Source organism: Thalassophryne amazonica, chromosome 5, assembly GCF_902500255.1.
Source record: "Thalassophryne amazonica chromosome 5, fThaAma1.1, whole genome shotgun sequence".
In the NCBI taxonomy this organism is placed as follows: Eukaryota; Metazoa; Chordata; class Actinopteri; order Batrachoidiformes; family Batrachoididae; genus Thalassophryne; species Thalassophryne amazonica.
Genome location: NC_047107.1, coordinates 127,698,729 through 127,720,548, shown reverse-complemented (window position 1 = coordinate 127,720,548; position 21,820 = coordinate 127,698,729). Strand labels below are relative to the sequence as shown.

General features: G+C 42.5%; 1 protein-coding gene across 2 annotated transcripts in view; it reads right to left on the bottom strand.

Annotated features, from left to right (window-relative positions):
- LOC117511305 (centrosomal protein of 120 kDa) overlaps window positions 1–21,820 on the bottom strand; it is an 87,545-nt gene that overhangs the window by 48,673 nt on the left and 17,052 nt on the right. For both annotated transcript variants that reach the window (XR_004560928.1, XM_034171333.1), the window contains exons 5-7: window positions 14,158–14,306; window positions 2,759–2,956; window positions 1,911–2,135 (exon numbers count right to left, since the gene is read on the bottom strand). Coding sequence is in view for 1 of the 2 variants with exons in the window: in XM_034171333.1 (XP_034027224.1) it covers window positions 1,911–2,135; window positions 2,759–2,956; window positions 14,158–14,306 (572 nt within the window). In the remaining variant the exon portion in view is untranslated. The remainder of the gene's footprint in view (window positions 1–1,910; window positions 2,136–2,758; window positions 2,957–14,157; window positions 14,307–21,820) is intronic.

Sequence of the window (21,820 nt, the reverse complement as noted above, 5' to 3'; positions counted from 1 at the left end):
TTATTGATTCCAACACTGCCATAACAACAACAAAACAAAAATGGCAAAGGTTTTGAAGAGAAATGCTGTCCATGACAACGTTACCATGTGACTCAAGTGCTTACAGCAACACTCAAGTGTTTCCTTACAGCACCTGCAGAGTGTACAGAATGCTGCAGCCCACCTTTTGACTAAAACAAAGAAGCATGAGCACATCACCCCTGTGCTCTGCACCTTACACTGGCTCCCTGTCAGTTTTCGTGTTAAATATAAAGTTTTGCTGATTGTTTTTAAGTGTCTGCACTGTATAGGCCCGATGTATCTGAGTGAGCTCTTGCAGCCATACACTCCATGTAGGGATCTGAGGTCAGCTGACCAGCTTCTCCTGGCTGTTCCTAAAGCCAGGCTTAAATCCAGAGGTGATAGAGCCTTTTCTGTGGCAGCACCACGACTCTGGAACGATCGTCTGCTGATTGTCAGGTCCTCAGAGTCGGTGGGACAGTTTAAGTCCAGACTGAAAACTCATCTCTTCACCCTGGCTTTCAACACTGGCTAAGTGGTGTATGCTTTACTCTGCTATTTTGCTCTGTATTTTTAGATTATTTATTTATTTATTTTATCCTTTTCCTTTAATATTTTACACTTTTGTATTGCTATTATTGTGAAGCACTTTGGTCAGCTGTAGCTGGGTTTTAAATGTGCTATATAAATAAATTTGAATTTGAAAACTGATTATTTACAGGTATTATACCAAAGAGGGCTGATTACTTAAGCAACCCATCACCTTGGCTTCTATATTTTTAATTAATTTACATCAAGTTGTACAGATTAACTTTCAGTTTGAGTCTAATAATTTTATACATTTTTATATTGAGAAGCCTGATCTACTTTTTGTATTTGAAATGCCATAAACAAATTTAAATGCATGAAATACCAAGGGGCTGAATACTTTTGCAAGCCGCTGTATGTATTTGTTAATACCGCTATTTTAGGGCTAAACTACGCTATTGTACTTTATACACTAGTTACCGGCTTTGTTTACCTTGTTGGCTAGCAAGGTACGGTTGGCTTATTAACAGCTAATTTAACAGTAGCTCATCTAGGTATAGTTAGCTTATTTTTGTGATTTACTTATTTATTTTACATGGTGTAGATTTTTAATATTCTTAAGTTTATCGGTTCTTTAATAGATATCAATATATAGTATCCTATTTTGGGGTTTCCATTAGATAGCATACAGAGTATGTATTTTGTCTTCCTATAGTAAGCTAGTAGGGTGAACCTTAGATACCTAAAACATATTACATCATAGCTTCTGTTTCTATAATAAATTAACCATATTTATAGCTTAGCCTTCTACCTATATTTTATTTTACTACTAGTCTACAGACTAGGTATACGTATACTACAATCTTCTCCTGTATGAATATTTAGGTTTTAGAAGCTAACTCCTATAATATTATGTCGTACTATATTTCTTGTATATGTTGTTTATTACCCTTATTGTGTAAATATCATTTATATACATGTCAAATTTCTTGAACCGTTTGGGTGGGGAGGGACAGTTCCCATGGGATAAAAGTTTTTCAACCTACCATCCCTGGTTCTCAAGACCAGGCACCTAAGTAGCTCTACTCAACTCTACTCTTCTATTCTACTCTTGTTTTTTTAGATGTACCTTAGTATACACTAGTATAGTTCTACTTTAGAAACTGTGAAACTCAGTTTACCAGCATGCTGTTTGAGAGTATGACGAGATTGCAAACTATCACAGAGCTAGCATTTAGCTTCACGGAGCCAAAGACATGCAGCAGACCTTCAACAGGCACTGAAAGTGCAACAAAAAATAAATCAAACTCTTAGGTCAGACAGACCGACAGGCTCATGAACGACCTCTGAAGGGATCAAGTTGATGATAAGAGTGTTTGTACCTGCAGTGTCACCTCCTCAGGCCTGAGGATAACAGACACTCCCACTGTAGGCTGCAGGTTGGCAGGCAGAGTCCGCAGCGTCTGCTGGCTGCGTTTTGGAGGTTGGAGCACTAACGTCCCCTCCACTGTCGCAGCCTTGCTGTCCAGATCCACAGTCAGGTCAGACAGCGCTGACAGAGAAACCTCCGTGCTGCCGAGAGAGCGTTTCCCACAGCACAGCTCAATCTGAGCACAGAAAGACGACATTTCATCATTAAACACATAATAACAACACAAACACAAAAAAAAATGCCAATACTTATTTCTACTTTGCATATATTGCTGTATTTTTCAGAGCTCACAAGTAAAAGTTTCAGGTTTGTTTTTTTTTAAAACAGCAAAACTTTTGGATCCAGGCACAATTAAAAAGAACTAATTTTACTTTTATTTAACTAATTAAATAAAAGTAAAATTGAAAAACAAGAGTGCTGTGAGAGAACAATATCCCCCGCTGCCAAATGTTGCTATGGTGCAAGTGCTTGCTACATTCTGATAACACTTCAAGGTCTGTGATAGTTGATTTCAGAATGCAGACACCAACCCATGAAACTGACACTGTCTAGATTTGATAATCAAGGGTCATAACTCTGGAAAAATGGGCCCAACTTGAACGATATGATTATATGTGAATCACCAACCTATAACAAGGACTTAGTTTCAAAAACTCCCTCCTAAAAATGGGATAGGATTCAATTTCAGAACGCTTATGCCCTTTTTGGGACGGACTGACGGACAGATTGAAATTGCCATGACATAATCCCCCTTCGGGCCTTTCGGCCAGCGGGGGATAAAAAGTAGGCGTCTCTCACTTGTAAATTCGGCTGCTGAGCCAGGAACGTCTGGAGGATCTGTTTGCTGCTGCGAATGCGCACTGAGATGCGCTCTGGCTCAAACTCAGGGCTCAGCAGATTGTGAAAAGGTTTGCTGGTGATGTCCTTCCCAAGCAAAGAGAAGTAGAAGTAGAACTCTGAGGTCTCTGTGGACAGTTTTCTTGAGCTGGAAATCAGCTAGAGGACACAAACCAAAACACAGAACGTCACCAAACAGCGAACACGTCTCATCTTTACTCACGGCAGCAGAATAAGATGCAGAGTTTGTGTTTTCAGTCGAGATGCACTACTTGCTGCCAAACTACTGCAGATCTTGATCTGCCCATTAGTGGGACAAAACCAGAAAAAAAACTCAAACATTCAAAAGCAAAGTGGTCTGACAAAGTAGTATTAAGTCCAATGCAGGACCTGATGCCCACTGGGGCTAATCCTGGGACACCCATAGCCTGAAGTGGATTAGAGTTCACAATTCCCCCTGAAGGGGGGCCAGTTCATCACAGGTAGAGTGCCTTAACTGAGAGAGTGGAGACATGACAAGTGTGGGGGGGGGGGGAATGTCACATGACTCATGGTGCCATCTTGAGTTCAAAACCGCGTTCGCTGTTGATGTGTCTGCATGTAAATCCAGCTATTCCTTTTATTTATTCACTGAAAATGTCGGGTCGTTGTGCATCTAGAGGCACAAATAGACACAACAAGGGCTTCAAGATGTACAGATTCCCTTTAGATCCGAACAAAAGAAAAATTTGGGAAAATAAAGTCAGCCGTGTGTGATGGAAGTGACTTCATCTTCAAAGCTATGAAAGGTAAATTTATTGTTCAGTCCCATGTACAGTAAAACTCACCCAGTCCAGAATAAAGCATAATCCAGAGATGGAGTACTTTAAAACTGTCACGCACGTCATTGCACGACACAGTTATAGAGCTGCAGAAGCATAAAATCAAATTAATTAAATAAATCACCATAAATTGTAAATTTATGTAAATTTGATAGCTCAACTATTTTTAAATTTATTTTGATAGTACTTGTACCTGGATGTGTTGCTGTATGTGGTTAAATGATTAAAAAAAAAATGTTGAAAACATTAAAGGTTCATTCAGTAGTTCAGCACAGTTGGAACCAAAATGGTGCCATGTTCTGAGTTGATGCCACTCTCTCAATTAAGGCACTCTAATCACAGGTTACTTCCCCAGTTGAAGACTAGTACACCCACATACAGTTGGATGGACTGAGACGATGGAGACTGTGTCTGGTCCAAAGACAGACAGGTAGCTTAAAGACCTGGAATCCAACCCTGGCTGACACATTTTCTGCACAGCAACTGAGTAAAAGTGCTGATCCACAACCAAAATCTGGACATAAAATCAAAAATGTTATGACTTGTCCTCATGTCTATATTGTGGTTTCTGCTCTACTTTTTTTTCTGGACCAAAAACCACCCAGAAATGTTTCATCCCAGCAAGGTTTTTTTTTTGGGGGGGGGGGGGGGGGGGGGGGGGGGGGGTCTGTTTATGTGACTATTTTATAATGTACAACCATAAAAACTGCCGTATTTTCCGAATTATAAATCACGCTTTTTTAAAACAACAATATAATACAGATCATTGTTGTGGCCAAACCAAAGAAGAAAGGAACAACTAAAACTTCTTTCTTTAATCGCCATCTGTTCCTTTGTTTCACCACTTTATTTAGTGTAGTGTTCCTAAATGGTCGCAGCATTGAACAGGAGTTTGTCCTGGAATGTTCACTCTGCACTGATAGGTAACAGTGAGAAGGTGTGACAACACACACATTCATTGCAGTGGGAGCAAGCAGGGACAATGTTGGTGAGTTTGAGCCAAACTTTCTAGTTTATTTGTTACTTTAACAACTATAATCGTGAAATACGATCCAGATATTTGTATTACTGCAAGATTCGAGGTAAAACTGATTCAAGACTGAGTTTGTTGGCAGATTTATTCACCAAACATTTGTTTGGTGGATAAATTTGTTTGTTTGTAAGCTGTACTTCAGCACGAGAAACATTCAGTTGGACAGAATGTTTGTTTGACAATTTAGACAAATATGGTACTTTAATTTAGGTTTATTCATAAGCAAAGGCCATTATATCCATTAAATGGATATAATGACATTTTATTTAGAATTGAAGTGGAAACATGATCACTTTGAAATAAACACCTTTATCTTAAATGGCAAATGGACTGCATTTATATAGTGCTTTTCCATCTGCATCAGATGCTCAAAGCGCTTTACAATTATGCCTCACATTCACCCCGATGCCAGGGTGCTGCCATACAACCTCTGGCAAAAATTATGGAATCACCGGCCTCGGAGGATGTTCTTTCAGTTGTTTAATTTTGTAGAAAAAAAGCAGATCACAGACATGACACAAAACTAAAGTCATTTCAAATGGCAACTTTCTGGCTTTAAGAAACACTAAGAAATCAAGAAAACAAATTGTGGCAGTCAGTAATGGTTACTTTTTTAGACCAAGCAGAGAGAGAAAAATATGGACTCACTCAATTCTGAGGAATAAATTATGGAATCACCCTGTAAATTTTCATCCCCAAAACTAACACCTACATCAAATCAGATCTGCTCGTTAGTCTGCATCTAAAAAGGAGTGATCACACCTTGGAGAGCTGTTGCACCAAGTGGACTGACATGAATCATGGCTCCAGGGTCGGACTGGGAACAAATTTCGGCCCTGGCATTTTTCCTCTGGACCAGCCCACTATTGGCCCGACGAATCCACAGCAAATTAAGGAGCTGAAGTCCGTAGCTGTTGCATTTAAAGACTAACAAAAGTAAAGCACAGTTAATTAAGATAAAAGAAACGATTCCAACCTTGTAGTCAGTACAGGGGCGGATCTAGAGATAAATTCATGGGGTGGCAAGCAGGGACAGGCACTATTATGTGGGGTGGCAATGTAATGTTTATGTATTATGCTATTATAGGTCAGGAATCTGGATTATAGCGTCACGAGTCCAAGTTTCATATAGCCTAGAGCAGCGGCCCGCAAGCTTTTTGCGCCATGGACCAATTTTCATTTAACGCTAAAACATTTTTGCAGACCAATATAGAAAAAAACTATAAACAATGTGTGTAAATGTATTTTCATGTTTGGTATTGTCCACATAAACACACAGTAACGTCTGTCACTCTCAGTTTATTGCACTCTGAGGCTCAGCTTGGCATAGGACATGAAGTAATCAAATCTGAGAAGTCATTAAGCTTGCAAATACATTGTCTTGTGTCCACATCGTACCATTCCAAGCTCTTTCAACTGTGGCCTTGTTGTGTACATAGTTCTTCCTTCTGTTTTTAGGGAAAGTTCGGCGTCACAACAGGTTGGGGGGGGGGGGGGGGGGGCTTGTGCTGCATTCAAGGGTGCTCAGAGAGTTTTTGCCGGTTAAAGTCATTCGCGAGGTCCCTTTTTTGAAAAAAATGTCACCCACTTCTGATTGGGGTGGCAACTGTGGTGGCAAGAGCTATTTTTAGGGTGGCAGTTGCCACTGCAGTAGATCCGCCCCTGAGTCAGTAGAAGAGCGGAGAGAAGTCCAGGCACCAAGGAGTCAGTCCATTCACAGGGGCGGGAGCAGCGCCTGCTCTTCCTGCAATCTAACTGGCCACCCTGTATGCTTCTCCAATTGTCATTGGCTGTTGGTCATGTCAATCATTGTGCTCGATGTAAGTCACCATTGTGTGATCAAACGGAAACAAAACTGAAACCTAGAATAAGACTGCGCCGAAGTGGTTCTGCAGCTGCGCCGATTAAATGCTGTAGCTTCACCGATCACGGACGTTCCTCGTGTTGACAGCAGCGCGCGGTTCAAGAACACTGTATTTCCATGTCAAGGATTTTATATAGTTCATGCTCTTATTATCATTTATTTTCTTTAGTTTATGCTTATATTATTATTATTTATTTTCTTATAGTTTATGCTTATTATTTTTCCTCTTTGTGAGAAGAGGAGGTTTTAGAAAGAAAGACTTGTTGTCTGCATTCTTCATGATTGAGCAAACTATTTTTCATTTTGCCTTATCCTGCTTTGACGAGCGCCAAGGCTCATGTTGCAGGAATGGAAGGTTTCAGCTGTTACCTCGCTTTGCTATCACCCTCTTGCAGACATGACTCATGTGTAACCTCTCCCGACTGTCCTTGTTTGTTTTTTCTCATGTTGAACTAAATAAAAGGCTGGGCCAGAGGAGGAGATTTTAGGAGAGCTTTGTAGCTGAGCACTTACAAGCTGCTTCATTGTTCTCCTCCTCTGCGCAGAGCAAAAAATATATATTTGTCTCTCTCTGACTGGTTTCTTTTCAGTGTTTGTGCCTCTCATTTCTTTAAAAACTGGGTGCAAACCCAACATTCCATAATCTCTATAAATATGGGAGGGCCGGCCCATGCACGGCTAAACGTGCAGCGGCCCACCAGGCAAATGCCCAAAATCACAGATTACCAGTCCGGGCCTGCATGGCTCCAACACGAGAGATGTCAACTGAAACAAAGGAGAGGATTATCAAACTCTTAAAAGAGGGTAAATCATCACGCAATGTTGCAAAAGATGTTGGTTGTTCACAGTCAGCTGTGTCTAAACTCTGGACCAAATACAAACATGGGAAGGTTGTTAAAGGCAAACATACTGGTAGACCAAGGAAGACATCAAAGCTTCAAGACAGAAAACTTAAAGCAATATGTCTCAAAAATCGAAAATGCACAACAAAACAAACGAGGAACGAATGGGAGGAAACTGGAGTCAACGTCTGTGACCGAACTGTAAGAAACCGCCTAAAGGAAATGGGATTTACATACAGAAAAGCTAAACGAAAGCCATCATTAACACCTAAACAGAAAAAAACAAGGTTACAATGGGCTAAGGAAAAGCAATCGTGGACTGTGGATGACTGGATGAAAGTCATATTCAGTGATGAATCTCAAATCTGCATAGGGCAAGGTGATGATGCTGGAACTTTTGTTTGGTGCTGTTCCAATGAGATTTATAAAGATGACTGCCTGAAGAGGACATGTAAATTTCCACAGTCATTGATGATATGGGGCTGCATGTCAGGTAAAGGCACTGGGGAGATGGCTGTCATTACATCATCAATAAATGCACAAGTTTACGTTGATATTTTGGACACTTTTCTTATCCCATCAATTGAAAGGATGTTTGGGGATGATGAAATCATTTTTAAGATGATAATGCATCTTGCCATAGAGCAAAAACTGTGAAAACATTCCTTGCAAAAAGACACATAGGGCCAATGTCATGGCCTGCAAATAGTCCGGATCTTAATCCAATTGAAAATCTTTGGTGGAAGTTGAAGAAAATGGTCCATGACAAGGCTCCAACCTGCAAAGCTGATCTGGCAACAGCAATCAGAGAAAGTTGGAGCCGGATTGATGAAGAGTACTGTTTGTCACTCATTAAGTCCATGCCTCAGAGACTGCAAGATGTTATAAAAGCCAGAGGTGGTGCAACAAAATACTAGTGATGTGTTGGAGCGTTCTTTTGTTTTTCATGATTCCATCATTTTTCCTCAGAATTGAGTGATTCCATATTTTTTTTCCCTCTGCTTGGTCTAAAAAAGTAACCGTTACTGACTGCCACAATTTTTTTTTCCTGATTTCTTACAGTGTTTCTTAAAGCCAGAAAGTTGCCATTTGAAATGACTTTAGTTTTGTGTCATGTCTGTGATCTGCTTTTTTTCTACAAAATTAAACAACTGAATGAACATCCTCCGAGGCCGGTGATTCCATAATTTTTGCCAGGGGTTGTACAAGGCGCTCACTACACACCAGGAGCAATAGGGGATTAAGGACCTTGCCCAAGGGCCCTTAGTGATTTTCCAGTCAGGTGCGGATTTGAACCAAGGATCTTCTGGTCTCAAGCCCAACACCTTAACCACTAGACGATCACCTCCCAGCATCTATCTTCAAAGTGTTTATTTCATTAAGTTGTATTTAATATCTGTAAAAAAGTTCATCGTGGAATCGTAAAATAGAAAAATCTATAAATTCATATATTAAAACCTCTTAGTTAAAACTGAAAGTTACAATTTTGTTTTAAGAAGTCTAATGTCAAATTACAGATTGGAGACTGCAGATGGAACTTGGAAAACTAGGCTAAAACTCTAAATTAAAAAAGTATGTTTAAGTTCATAACTGGGAATAACACGACAAATTAAACCTTATTTTGTAAATCGATTACCCTCTTCTTGCTCTAATCTGCATTTTCTACATTTCCCTTTCTTTTTATCTGGTTTTCAACCTGCATATTGCACTGGTTAAACAATAAAAGTGTTAAATGCTGAGTTGGCCTCGTGTCCTGCTTCTCCCCCGGTCCTTTCAAGCGGGACCAAAAAATTAAAATATACATAGCTTGACAGTTGAAAACCACTCATGATCCAGGAGAAGTAAAAGATTAAAGGCTTTACAATCCACAAAAAGGAGCGGACAGTCTCCAAGAGCAACTTTACATGTCAAGCCAATTTTCTTATAAGAGACAAAGACACTCTGGATCAACAAGAATTAGTGGAGGAGTTTAACAACCTTTTTGATCGCCTCAGAGACTTCTTCGGATCAAATGACAACTACAACCCCTGGCAAAAATTATGGAATCACCGGCCTTGGAGGATGTTCATTCAGTTGTTTAATTTTGTAGAAAAAAAGCAGATCACAGACATGACACAAAACTAAAGTCATTTCAAATGGCAACTTTCTGGCTTTAAGAAACACTATAAGAAATCAGGAAAAAAAAATTGTGGCAGTCAGTAACGGTTACTTTTTTAGATAAGCAGAGGGAAAAAAAAAATATGTAATCACTCAATTCTGAGGAAAAAATATGGAATCATGAAAAACAAAAGAACGCTCCAACACATCACTAGTATTGTACTTGGCCAGAGTATTGTCTGATATGACAGGAAAAGAGGAGGAGATGCAAGTTCTTGAAATCCAAGAGGAGACTGATAGAACCAGTAAAGAAGCTGAGGAAAAATTTAAGCATGTACAGAACATTGTACAAGAGACTGTGGTCTCAGGATGGACAACAAGAGGTTATGGAAGCCACTGAAGAAGCAGAGCGATTAGGAGGAAAAGCACGAGATCTACCTGTGTCAAGCGCCAATCTCGAGAGCTTCAAGGTTCACATGGACTTGTTTGAGGTTAAGCTCAAAGAAGTGAATAACATCATGCGTGCTTGGGAGAGATGGATTCCTGGGGACAGATGGACTCTAAATGACAGAGTTAAAGACATCAGAACTGTAAAAAAGAGACTAGACCTACTGAAAGCAGAGTTTGTGACTGCAAGAAGAGTTTCAGAGGAAACTGTAGGAGCTGGTCACGGGTTACCAACAACCCCCACCCTAGCAACATTAAATCCAATTGTCAGAATACAACCAACCACACTTCCTGTATTCAACAGCCGAGATTATGATAGATGGAAGAAGGATTGGGGAAACCTGCAAAAACAGGGTGAACTAACTGAATTCGTCAAAGTAAAAAAGATCCAACTGTTGGACAGTGTTGACGACAGGATTGTGAAGGACTTAAGACTGTCAACATATACCTCGGCTGAGGATATGTTCAGAGTTCTGGGGAACAGGTATGGTAACAAGTCTGCTATAGCACTTAAAATACTAGAAGACTTGGAAAGAGTGCCACCTGTTCAGGGAAACCAACCACGCAAGGTAATTGACCTCTTTGAAGCAGTTAAAAAAGCTGCAAGCGACCTGACAGAAATGAACAATGTTAATGCATTAAAGAACCCCATGGCAATCCATGACCATTGAAAGCAAACTTCCTGACTTTTTGAAACGCAACTGGCTCATCCACATGATGGAACCAAGTAATGGAGTAACTTCTGATAACCACTGTGATACGCTCGTTAAATTCCTGGAAAAACAAGAGGGCATCCTTGAAAGGTTGGAACAGTTAAGAGTAACTGACAAGTCCGAAGGCCTTCCACCAAGACAGCCAGAGAAGAAATTTGCTACAAACAAGACAACAAAAAAGAGCTTGAGAGCACATGTGGTGTGTGTGGTGATGAAAGGCACTACAACAAACTCTTCTACTCTATGTGAGAGAGACAGCACCACACAGCCAAAAAAGCTGGTGACATCAGCTGGAAAAGCACTGTGGTGACAAGCAAACTAAACACAGAGCAAGAAGAGTTCCTGGCAGAACTGAAAGGCATTCACCAACAGTAACTCTTGAGTTGGCATGCAACCGTCGTGCCAACTACTGGAGAAGAATGGACTGTCAGAACCACCAGTCATACTGACTTTACTGGAAATCACAGCAAACGTGGGTCAAAAGGTTGGCACACTCATAGACCTCGCATCAGACACAAACTACATCACGCACAAAGCTGCTGATCGGCTCAGATTGCGAAGTGAAAAAGTGGTCCTTGTCCTGTACGGCGTCAGTGGTATGACTTTGACTGTTAACACAAAGCGATATCTCCTCAGGGTGCGTACTCAGAATGTCTCAGGCAAAGAAAGGTCACATGAACTTGTTTGCTATGGATTGGATGAAATTGCAAAAGTCCATCAAGAAATTGAACCCAGTAAACTTCAAAACGTCTTTCCTGAAGTTGACTTGGAAGAGTTAAGACGGCCAAGGGAGGCTAAGTTGCTAATCAGCCACAGTGAGGGAAGACTTGCCCCCCCCAAAGAGTGAAAGTTGCTGGAGACCTTGTCTTGTGGGACAGTACACTGGGTGTTGGGGGAGCCCACCCTGACATATTTGAGCACACTGAAATGGCAACACACCAATCAAAGACCCATTTTGCACGATCAATTCGAACAGCTGCAATCAGATATGAGGAAATAAGCAAAGACTGCCCCAAGCTGAAAGCATCTCTGTTGCATAAGACTGCGAACACATTGGTCACAGGCTCTACCAGAGACTTCCTGGAATAGTGGATATGGGAGAGCATCGGTGCTTCCTGTGAGCCTAAATGCGGAGGTTGTCGGTGTGGTAATTGCCAGCCGGACAGCAAGGACATAACACTGGCTGAGGAAACGGAGTTGGAAATAATTAAAGAGGGTCTCACCTATGTCAAGGCAGATGTTCACATTGACTCCCCACACTGGGACACAAAGTACCCATGGACACAAGACCCTGCCTCACTACTGAACAACAGGAGTGCTGTTCAAGCTACGTTTCTAAGAACAGAACGGCAGCTAAACAGGGAACCAGAGTGGAAAGCGACATACGTATACTGGCCAAGTACATGAAATGACAGAATGATGTGCAGCCATAAAGCTCACAGAGAGAATGATACATGATTGGACAGGTCCTGTCTGGTATGTAAGCCATCTGGGTGCCCCAAATCCCCACTCAGTCACGACTCCAGTCTGACTAGTGTGGAATAGCAGCCAGACGTTCAAAGGACAAAGCATGAATGACATACTGCTCAAAGGACCGGATGTACTCAATCCCATTCGAGCTGTTCTGCTATGATTTAGACAAGATGTGCAGTGCTGCTTCAGGTGATATAAAAAAATGTACAACTCTGTCTGGTTGGAAGACCGTGAGATGCACTTACACCACTTTCTCTGGCAAGACCATCCTGCTAAAAAGATTAAAGAGTATGCCATTACAAGAGTAAATATGGGTGACAGACAAGCAGGGCGCATTGCACAACTGGCCATGAGAGAGACGATTAAGTTACCTGCCTTTATTAATTGGGAAGAGGAACAAAGAGTCCTTGAAGCAAAGAGTTATGTGGATGATATACTCACATCCCACAACAGTCTAGAATCTCTGGGCAAGATCACTCAAGGAGTGGATGAGATCCTCAACACAGGTGGCTTCTCTCTGAAACCCTGGGTATGGTCTGGCCAAAGTGGGAGGCAAGTGAATACCGGACAGGTCCAAACACAAGATAAAGACCTTGACAATCAAGCTCTGAGGAAAACTATCATCCTTCCAAATCAGATGAGGGATGATGATAACAAGGCCCATGGGATCAGCTATGATATGGCGGAAGACAGGCTGTACATGCTTACCTCAATCAATTTCTCTAAAAAGAAAAAGAATCTCACAAGAGAGGAGATAAGGTCGGGGACACCAAATCCTCTAAGCCGGAGAGAGCTGTTAAGCCAGGTGGCTGGACCCTATGACCCAATCAGTCTAGTTGCACCACTAAAACAAAGAGCCGCTATCCTGGTACGATGGGCTTTCCAAGAAACTGATGGTGGAAGGATGACTCATGAGACCTGGGACAAACCACTATCTCAAGACCTTAGAGAGGAGGCTATAAAACTCTTTGAGGAGTATGCGGTCCTGAGAAACATCAACTTCCTCAGAAGCCTCACCCCCACTGACTGGATGAACAGTCCAACAGTGACGACCTTCTCTGATGGAAGTGACAGCACTTTTGGGGCTTTAATGTATCTTCAATGGCACACAACAGATGGAACTGATGTCTGGTTTGTGGAGGCAAAGGCCAAATTAACACCCCTGGATCAGAAGGGTGAAGCTGTAAAAACTGAAATCTGTGGAGCCATTTTTGCTGCCCGCTTTTTGGGAGACATGCAAGGATGCATGTGGAACAGTGGACAGCCAGACAGTACTGGGAGCCATCCAAAGAGACAGCTATGGCTATCAGACCTTTTTTGCTAATCGTGTTGGTGAGATCCAGAAGTCTGCACCTGCGACAGATTGGTGGTGGATTCCAGGGGAGCTAAACATTGCTGACATCATAACGAGGGGGAGCTCGACTGAGGAACTGAAGGAGGAATCTGCATGGCAAAAGGGCCCGGATTTTCTTAAACTGCCAGTGGGTGAGTGGCCCACAAAATCTACTTTTATTGCACGCAAGTTTCTTTGGCTTTTCCATTGTTTCCACTTGAGGTCCAAGGTGGAGCTGCATGTTGATGCATGCATCATCCAGAAAATTTGGTACTCTGGTATCAGAGATGAGGTTTTTTTTCCGTCTTGATTGTAATAGCTTTTTAGTGCCAAATCAGCAAAAATAATACGCTTTTCCAATTTACCTGAAAATACCTGATGGTGTCTTTCTGCAAAGTTCAGGGATTTTCAACTTAAAAGTGTTGGTGCACAAAACAAGACACTGGAGGCGGCATTCTTATTTACAGTAATTAAAAACAAACACTGGCAACCAGAAAAGAAAAATAGATTAGATGGACCTAACATCTGTATGTGTCTTACAAAATTACGTCCTATCTGGCTACCACAGGCAAATGGGTACTGTTGAGCAGTAGAAATGGAGTGTATACCAGAGTTAGATGTCACTACGAGTGGTTCCGTTGCGTGGGGGACCACTATCGAGGACCACAAGTCTAACCTGACCTAATGTTGCGCGTACCACACCAAACACCGGTGACAGCCCAGAGTACTGGATTTACCTGCTGGAGGTTGGACGCAAAGGCCACAGTGACTGAGAGGATGAACATTGAAGTGCAGTGTGCCGCAGGTCCGACCTGATAATAACCGTGATCTGGGATCAGCATGGCCTCGAGTCTCTCCGGCACATGTTCAGTTACAGCCAGAGAACCTGAAACCACAAAGAACTGAGAGACGAGCAAGACCAGGAGACCAATCAATCAAACAAAAGACAGTTTTTAAGCACAAGAGTGGTCTAAGGTATTGACTCTTTGTACCACAATCATCTTCAAGTAAAACACTCAAGATGTGCTTGTAGTCATTCGGACTTTCATCTTTAATTCAAAGGATTCAACACAAACATTGCATTCAACCATTCAGGAATTCCATATCTGCTCCACACACATTTACGATAAGAGTCCCGTACTGTTTGTAAGTATGTCTTTATAACTGATGCAAATAAAGTCCAAGACATAACCACTGTCTTGGAAATGTTCATCTCCTGACTTGTCTGAAGAAGACTGGATGGAAAAGTGATGGTTTATACAGTTGTATGCACACGTTTGGGCACCCATGATGATTTCCATGATTTTCCATTATAAATCATTGGTTGTTTGGATCAACAATTTCAGTTAAATATATCATATAGCAGACAAACACAGTGATATTTGAGAAGTGAAATGAAGTTTATAGGATTAACACAAAGTGTGCAATAATTCTTTAAACAAAATTAGGCAGGTGCATAAATTTGGGCACCCCAACACAAAAAATACATCAATATTTAGTGGATGCCCCTTTTGAAGAAATAACAGCCTCAAAACGCTTCTTATACTTTCCAACGAGAATCTGGATTTTGGTTGAACCCCAATTCCAGTGAAGTTGGGATGTTGTATGAAATATAAATAAAAACACAATACAATAATTTTCAAATCCTCTTCAACCTATATTCAATTGAATACACCACAAAGACAAGATATTTAATGTTCAAACAAATACTTTATTGTTTTTGTGCAAATATTTGCTCATTTTGAAATGGATGCCTGCAACATGTTTCAAAAAAGCTGGAACAGTGGTAATGTTTACCACTGTGTTACATCACCTTTCCTTCTAACAACACTCAATAAGTGTTTGGTGGGTACAAGTTGTTGTACCATGGTGAGGACAGGAAGAGAAATGGTGTTGGGGTCATTTTAAAGGAAGAGTATGTTAAAAGTGTGTTGGAGGTTAAGCGAGTGTCTGACAGGGCAATGAGTGTGAAGTTGGAAATTGAAGGGGTGATGATGAATATCATCAGTGCATATGCCCCACAGGTAGGTTGTGAGATGAAGGAGAAAGAAGGTTTCTGGAATGTATTAGATGAGGTGGTGGAGAGTGTGCCCAAGCATGAAAGAGTGGTGATAGGAGCAGACTTCAATGGGCATGTTGGTGAAGGGAACAGAGGTGATGAGGAAGTAATGGGTAGATATGGTATCAAGGATAGGAATGGGGAAAGACAGATGGTAGTTGATTTTGCAAAAAGAATGGAAATGGCTGTGGTGAATACCTACTTTAAGAAAAGGGAGGAGCACAGGGTAACATATAAGAGTGGAGGAAGGTGCACACAGGTGGACTACATTCTTTATAGGAGATGCAAGCTAAAAGAAATCAGAGACTGTAAGGTGGTGGCAGGAGAGAGAGTGTCATTAGACAGCATAGGATGGTTGTTTGTAGGATGACTTTAGAGGTAAAGAAGAAGAAGAGAGTGAGAGCTCAACAAAGGATCAGATGGTGGAAGCTGAAGGAGGAAGACTGTTGTGTGAAATTTAGCAAGCAGGAGAGAGAAGCACTGGTTGGAGAGGAAGCAATTTTGGACAACTGGAAAAGTACTGCAGATGTGGTGAGGGAGACAGCTAGGGCAGCACTGGGTATGACATCTGGACAGTGGAAGGAAGACAAGGAGACTTGGTGGTGGAATGAAGAGGTCCAGGAAAGCATAAGGAGAAAGTAGTTGGCGAAAAAGTTTTGGGACAGTCAGAGAGATGAAGAAAGACAGGAGTACAAGGAGATGCGGTGTAAGGCAAAAAGAGAAGTGGCAAAAGCGAAGGAAAAGGCATATTGCGAGCTGTACAAGAAGTTGAATAGTAAGGAAGGCGAAAAGGACTTGTACCAACTGGCCAGACAAAGGGATAGAGCTGGAAACGATGTGCAACAGGTTAGGGTGGTAAAAGATGCACATGGTAATGTGCTGACAAGTGAGGAGTGTGTGCTGAGAAGGTGGAGGGAATATTTTGAAGAGCTGATGAATAAAGAAAATGAGCGAGAGAAAAGGCTGGATGATGTAGTGAGAGTAAATCAGGAAGCACATGAGATTAGTAAGGAAGAAGTGAGGGCTGCTATGAAGAGGATGAAGAGTGGAAAGGCAGTTGGTCCAGATGACATTCCAGTGGAGGTATGGAAATGTCTAGGAGAGATGGCAGTAGAGTTTCTAACCAGATTGTTTAATAACATCTTGGAAAGTGAGAGGATGCCTAAGGAGTGGAGACGAAGTGTGCTGGTTCCTATTTTCAAGAACAAGGGTGATGTGCAGAGTTACAGTAACTACAGAGGCATAAAGATGATCAGCCACAGCATGAAGTTATGGGAAAGAGTAGTAGAAGCTAGGCTTAGAAAACAGGTGAAGATTTGTGAGCAGCAATATGGTTTCATGCCGAGAAAGAGCACTACAGATGTAATGTTTGCCCTGAGAATACTGTTGAAGTACAGAGAACGCCAGAAAGAGTTACACTGTGTGTTTGTGGACTTAGAAAAAGCTTATGATAGGGTGCCAATAGAAGAGTTGTGGTATGGTATGAGGAAGTCTGGAGTGGCAGAGAAGTATGTTAGGGTAGTGCAGGACATGTACAAGAATAGCGTGACAGTGGTGAGATGCGCAGTCGGAATGACAGACTCATTTAAGGTGGAGGTGGGATTACACCAAGGATCAGCTCTGAGTACTTTCTTTTTTGCAGTGGTGATGGACAGGTTGACGGATGAGATCAGACAGGAGTCCCCATGGACTATGTTTGCAGATGACATTGTGATCTGTAGTGAGTAGAGAGCAAGTTGTGTCTAGTCTGGAGAGGTGGAGATGTGCTTTGGAAAGAAGGGGAATGAAAGTCAGTAGAAGCAAGACTGAGTACATGTGTGTGAATGGGAGGGAGCCCAGTGGAATAGTGTAGTTACAAGGAGTAGAAGTTGTGAAAGTAGATGAGTTTAAATATTTGGGGTCAAATGTTCAAAGTAATGGAGAGTGCGGTAGAGAGGTGAAGAAGAGAGTGCAGGCAGGGTGGAGTGGGTGGAGAAAGGTTGCAGGAGTGATTTGCGACCGAAGAATATCAGCAAGAGTAAAGGGGAAAGTCTACAAGACAATAGTGAGACCAGCTATGTTGTACGGTTTAGACACGGTGGCACTAACAAAAAGACAGGAGGCGGAGCTGGAGGTGGCAGAGTTGAAGATGTTGAGATTTTCTTTGGGAGTGACAAGAATGGACAAGATTAGGAATGAACATATCAGAGGGACAGCTCAGGTGGGACGGTTTGGAGACAGTCAGAGAAGTGAGATTCAGATGGTTTGGACATGTGCAGAGGAGGGACCAGGGTATATATTCATCTACGCGTACTTGCTCCATGGTCACCGGCTAGAAATAGCAAAGCGACGCTCCCTCCGCCTGCTACCATGCTCCTGCATCTGCCTAGCCAACTCCTGGATTTCGGCATTCACTCTGGACCAACTGACCACCTGGGGAACCTCTGTCAGCCCCGATATGTGAACAGAGGGGTTCGGCGGCGATTTATTTACGTTGGACCCCGGACCGAGGGCTCAATTCCAAGCCTGTGGACAGAGATTTCAGAGATAACTGAGCTCCTTCTGTCAGTCTGCACATCATCAAACAATGTGATGATACTTGGGGACCTGAATATTCATATTAATTCACCCCAAAGTCAGTATTCCACAGAGCTGACACAACTCACTGACTCACTGCACCTCACACATGTCAATGTTCCAACTCACACTAAAGGACACATTTTGGACCTCATTACAAACTCCCCCATAAAAAAATCTTCATGTGTATGATCTGGGTGTTTCTGACCACAAGGTGATCTCACTGGACCTCCCTCTACAAGCCCATTACAGTAAAGCTAAACGCTTGATCCATTTTCGGAAAATAAATGACATTGATCCAGAACAACTGGCATCCGACCTATCTCATCTCACTCAAACTGCTAATAATTGCTCTCCAGATGGTCTTGTGGACTACTATAACACCGGACTATGTCAAATCCTTGAGGTCCATGCTCCCCTTAAACACAAGCTGTGTCCTTCTCCAAATCTGCTCCGTGGTACACTGGTACACTGCATAGACAGAAGGCGCCTGGGAGGGTCCTTGAGAGGCGCTATGTAGCTTCAGGTCTAACTGTCCATAGAGATGCATACCGGCAACATCAAAAATCCTACTCCAAATCCCTCAGTCAAGCTCGTTCATATTACTACTCCAATATCATAAACAGTAATCCAGGTAATTCAAGACAACTTTTCACAACTGTAAATAAATTAAGACCCCCAAAACACGTGCAAGAAATCAATACCAATGAACAGTGTCATGCATTTTTAGATTTTTTTCACATCTAAAATTGATATAATCCGTTGCTCTCTCAGCTCCTCTGGTGCCCCCAATTTCACTAATTTCACTCCCACCACACAGAAACAGGTGGAGGCTCTCATCTGTAAGATGACACCCACCACCTGTCACCTGGATCCATTTCCCTCATCTCTGATTAAATCCCATGTGGTCTCCTTGAGCCCTCTCCTCACGCATATCATAAATCACTCTCTGCAATCCGGCTATCTGTCACAAACCCTTAAAACCGCCTTAATAAAACCTCTGCTAAAAAAACCTACTCTCGACCCTGCACTACTTTCAAACTTCCGGCCCATTTCAAATCTTCCATTCCTCTCAAAAATCATAGACAAAGTTGTTTCCACCCAAATCCATGATCACCTGCAATCTTCCAGCCTCTATGAGAAGTTTCAGTCAGGGTTCTGCTCTGCCCATAGCACTGAGACAGCCCTGGTCAGGGTCACCAATGATTTGCTGATGGCTTCTGACCAGGGCTCTCCATCCCTTCTCTTGCTCCTGGACCTCTCGGCCGCCTTTGACACTGTAGACCATACCATCCTTCTTCACCGACTCCAGCATTTCATTGGTCTTTCAGATACAGCACTCCAGTGGTTTCGGTCCTACCTGACTGATAGAGCTGAGTATGTGGCCCTTGGGGAAGCCAGGTCGAGGCCCCACATTGCAACCTGTGGGGTCCCCCAGGGGTCGGTCCTTGGACCGACCTTATTTTCCATCTATAAGCTCCCCTTGGGCCACATCATCAGCAGGCATGGAATATCCTTCCATTGCTATGCTGATGATACTCAGCTCTATGTCAGATTAGACCACACTTCCTCATTTTCCATTCACACTCTCACTGCCTGCCTGGAGGAGACAAGGGCGTGGATGAATGACAATTTTCTCCAGCTAAACAGCACAAAAACTGAAGCCATTCTCACTGGCACTCCACATCAACTGAAATCATCCCCCCTCAAAGTATTTTCATTTTCTGGCCACAACATTCCATTATCAACATCTGTTACCAACTTGGGAGCCCGTTTTGACCCCAACCTTTCATTTGACATCCATATCCAGCATATCTGTAAGATAGGATTCTTTCATCTTAGGAACATTTCCAAACTCCGCCCCTCCTTGTTGTTGTCTGATGCTGAGAGGCTGCTCCACGCCTTTGTCTCCTCCAGGCTGGACTATTGTAATGCACTCCTCATTGGGATCTCTGGCAGAAATTTACAACGTCTCCAGTCCATTCAAAACTGTGCTGCCAGGATCCTGATGGGGGTGCCAAAAACTCAACACATTACTCCCATCCTCAACAAACTCCATTGGCTTCCTGTTAGGTTCAGGGTGGAATATAAGATCTGCCTCCTGACCTATCAGTGTGTCTACGGCGGTGCACCAGCGTACTTCAAAGAACTTCTGTCCCCCCATGAGCCCATGAGACGCCTCCGCTCAAACAGTCACCTCCTCCAGGTCCCCAAAACAAAGCTCCACACAATGGGGGACAGAGCCTTTCAGGCAGCAGCACCACGCCTGTGGAATGCCCTGCCCATCCACCTGAGGGCGCCACAGTCAGTGGACTCTTTTAAATCAAATCTTAAAACGTTTTTATTTCAGAAAGCTTATGAATTATAGTTGCTAATTTTAACTGATTTTTAATTGATCTTGTTTTATTTTTATTGTTGTTGATTGTTGTTTTCTGCTTTTTGTTTAACCTCTGTGGCACTTTGAGATTTGTTTACAAATGTAAAGTGCAATATAAATAAAATGTATTATTATTATATAGGGAGAAGGATGTTGAGGATGGAGCCACCAGGCAGGAGGAGAAGACGGAGGCCAAAGAGGAGGTTTATGGATGTGCAGAGGGACCAGGGTATATAGGGAAAAGGATATTGAGGATGGAGCCACCAGGCAGAAGGAGAAGAGGGAGGCCAGAGGAGGTTTATGGATGTGCAGAGGAGGGACCAGGGTATATAGGGAAAAGGATATTGAGGATGGAGCCACCAGGCAGGAGGAGAAGAGGGAGGCCAGAGGAGGTTTATGGATGTGCAGAGGAGGGACCAGGGTATATAGGGAAAAGGATATTGAGGATGGAGCCACCAGGCAGGAGGAGAAGAGGGAGGCCAAAGAGGAGGTTTATGGATGTGCTGAGGGAGGACATGCAGGTGGATGGTGTGACAGAGGAAGATACAGAGGACAGGGTGAGATGGAAACGACTGATCTGCTGTGGCGAACCCTAACGGGAACAGCCAAAAGACAAAGAAAAAGAAGATCAACTCCATAATATAATCAGAAGATTGAGAGAATTTGGAGAACTTTTTACATGTAAGCGCCAAGGCCGAACCAACACTGAATGTCTGTGATCTTTGATCCCTCAGGTGGCACTGCATTAAAAACTGACATCATTGTGTAAAGTATCTTTCCGCGTAGGCTCAGGAACACTTCAGAAAACCATTGTCAGTTAACAGTTTGTCGCTACAGCTACAAGTGCAAGTTAAAACTCTACTATGCAAAGCGAAAGCCATACATCAACAACATCCAGAAACACCGCTGTCAGGTTTGACCTCGCCTGGACATACAAGAAATGACACTTGAGACAAGAACTCAGAGAGTTGAGATATCTTTCGTGAGCTTTGCAAAGGGGAGATGCAGCAGAGCTTGCAGCTTCTATGTGCAGTTCTCCAACTGTGACATCCTCTGCAAGGCTCTTTTATTGTGTGTAAAAAAAAAACAAAGATAAGGGTGGGGGCTACATGAGTCCACAGGGCATGTGGTTCCAACATGTGCTATTAGTCATGTGCAGATACGTATGCAATCAACTGAAACATTCCGATCTTAGGTACAGAGTGAGTGGTTTTGCTGAAGCTTGCTACATGTCAAACCGCAAACAGGCTGACCTGGCTCCTGTTTGTACTTTTTGTTATTGAGCAGCTGTGCTATCTATCTGGGAATATCTGAGAGAAACAGTTTGCAGAATTTAAGATACAAAAGGAACAATATAAAAGAGCAGATGTAATAAAGGATAATAAATGATAACACGTTTGTACAATAC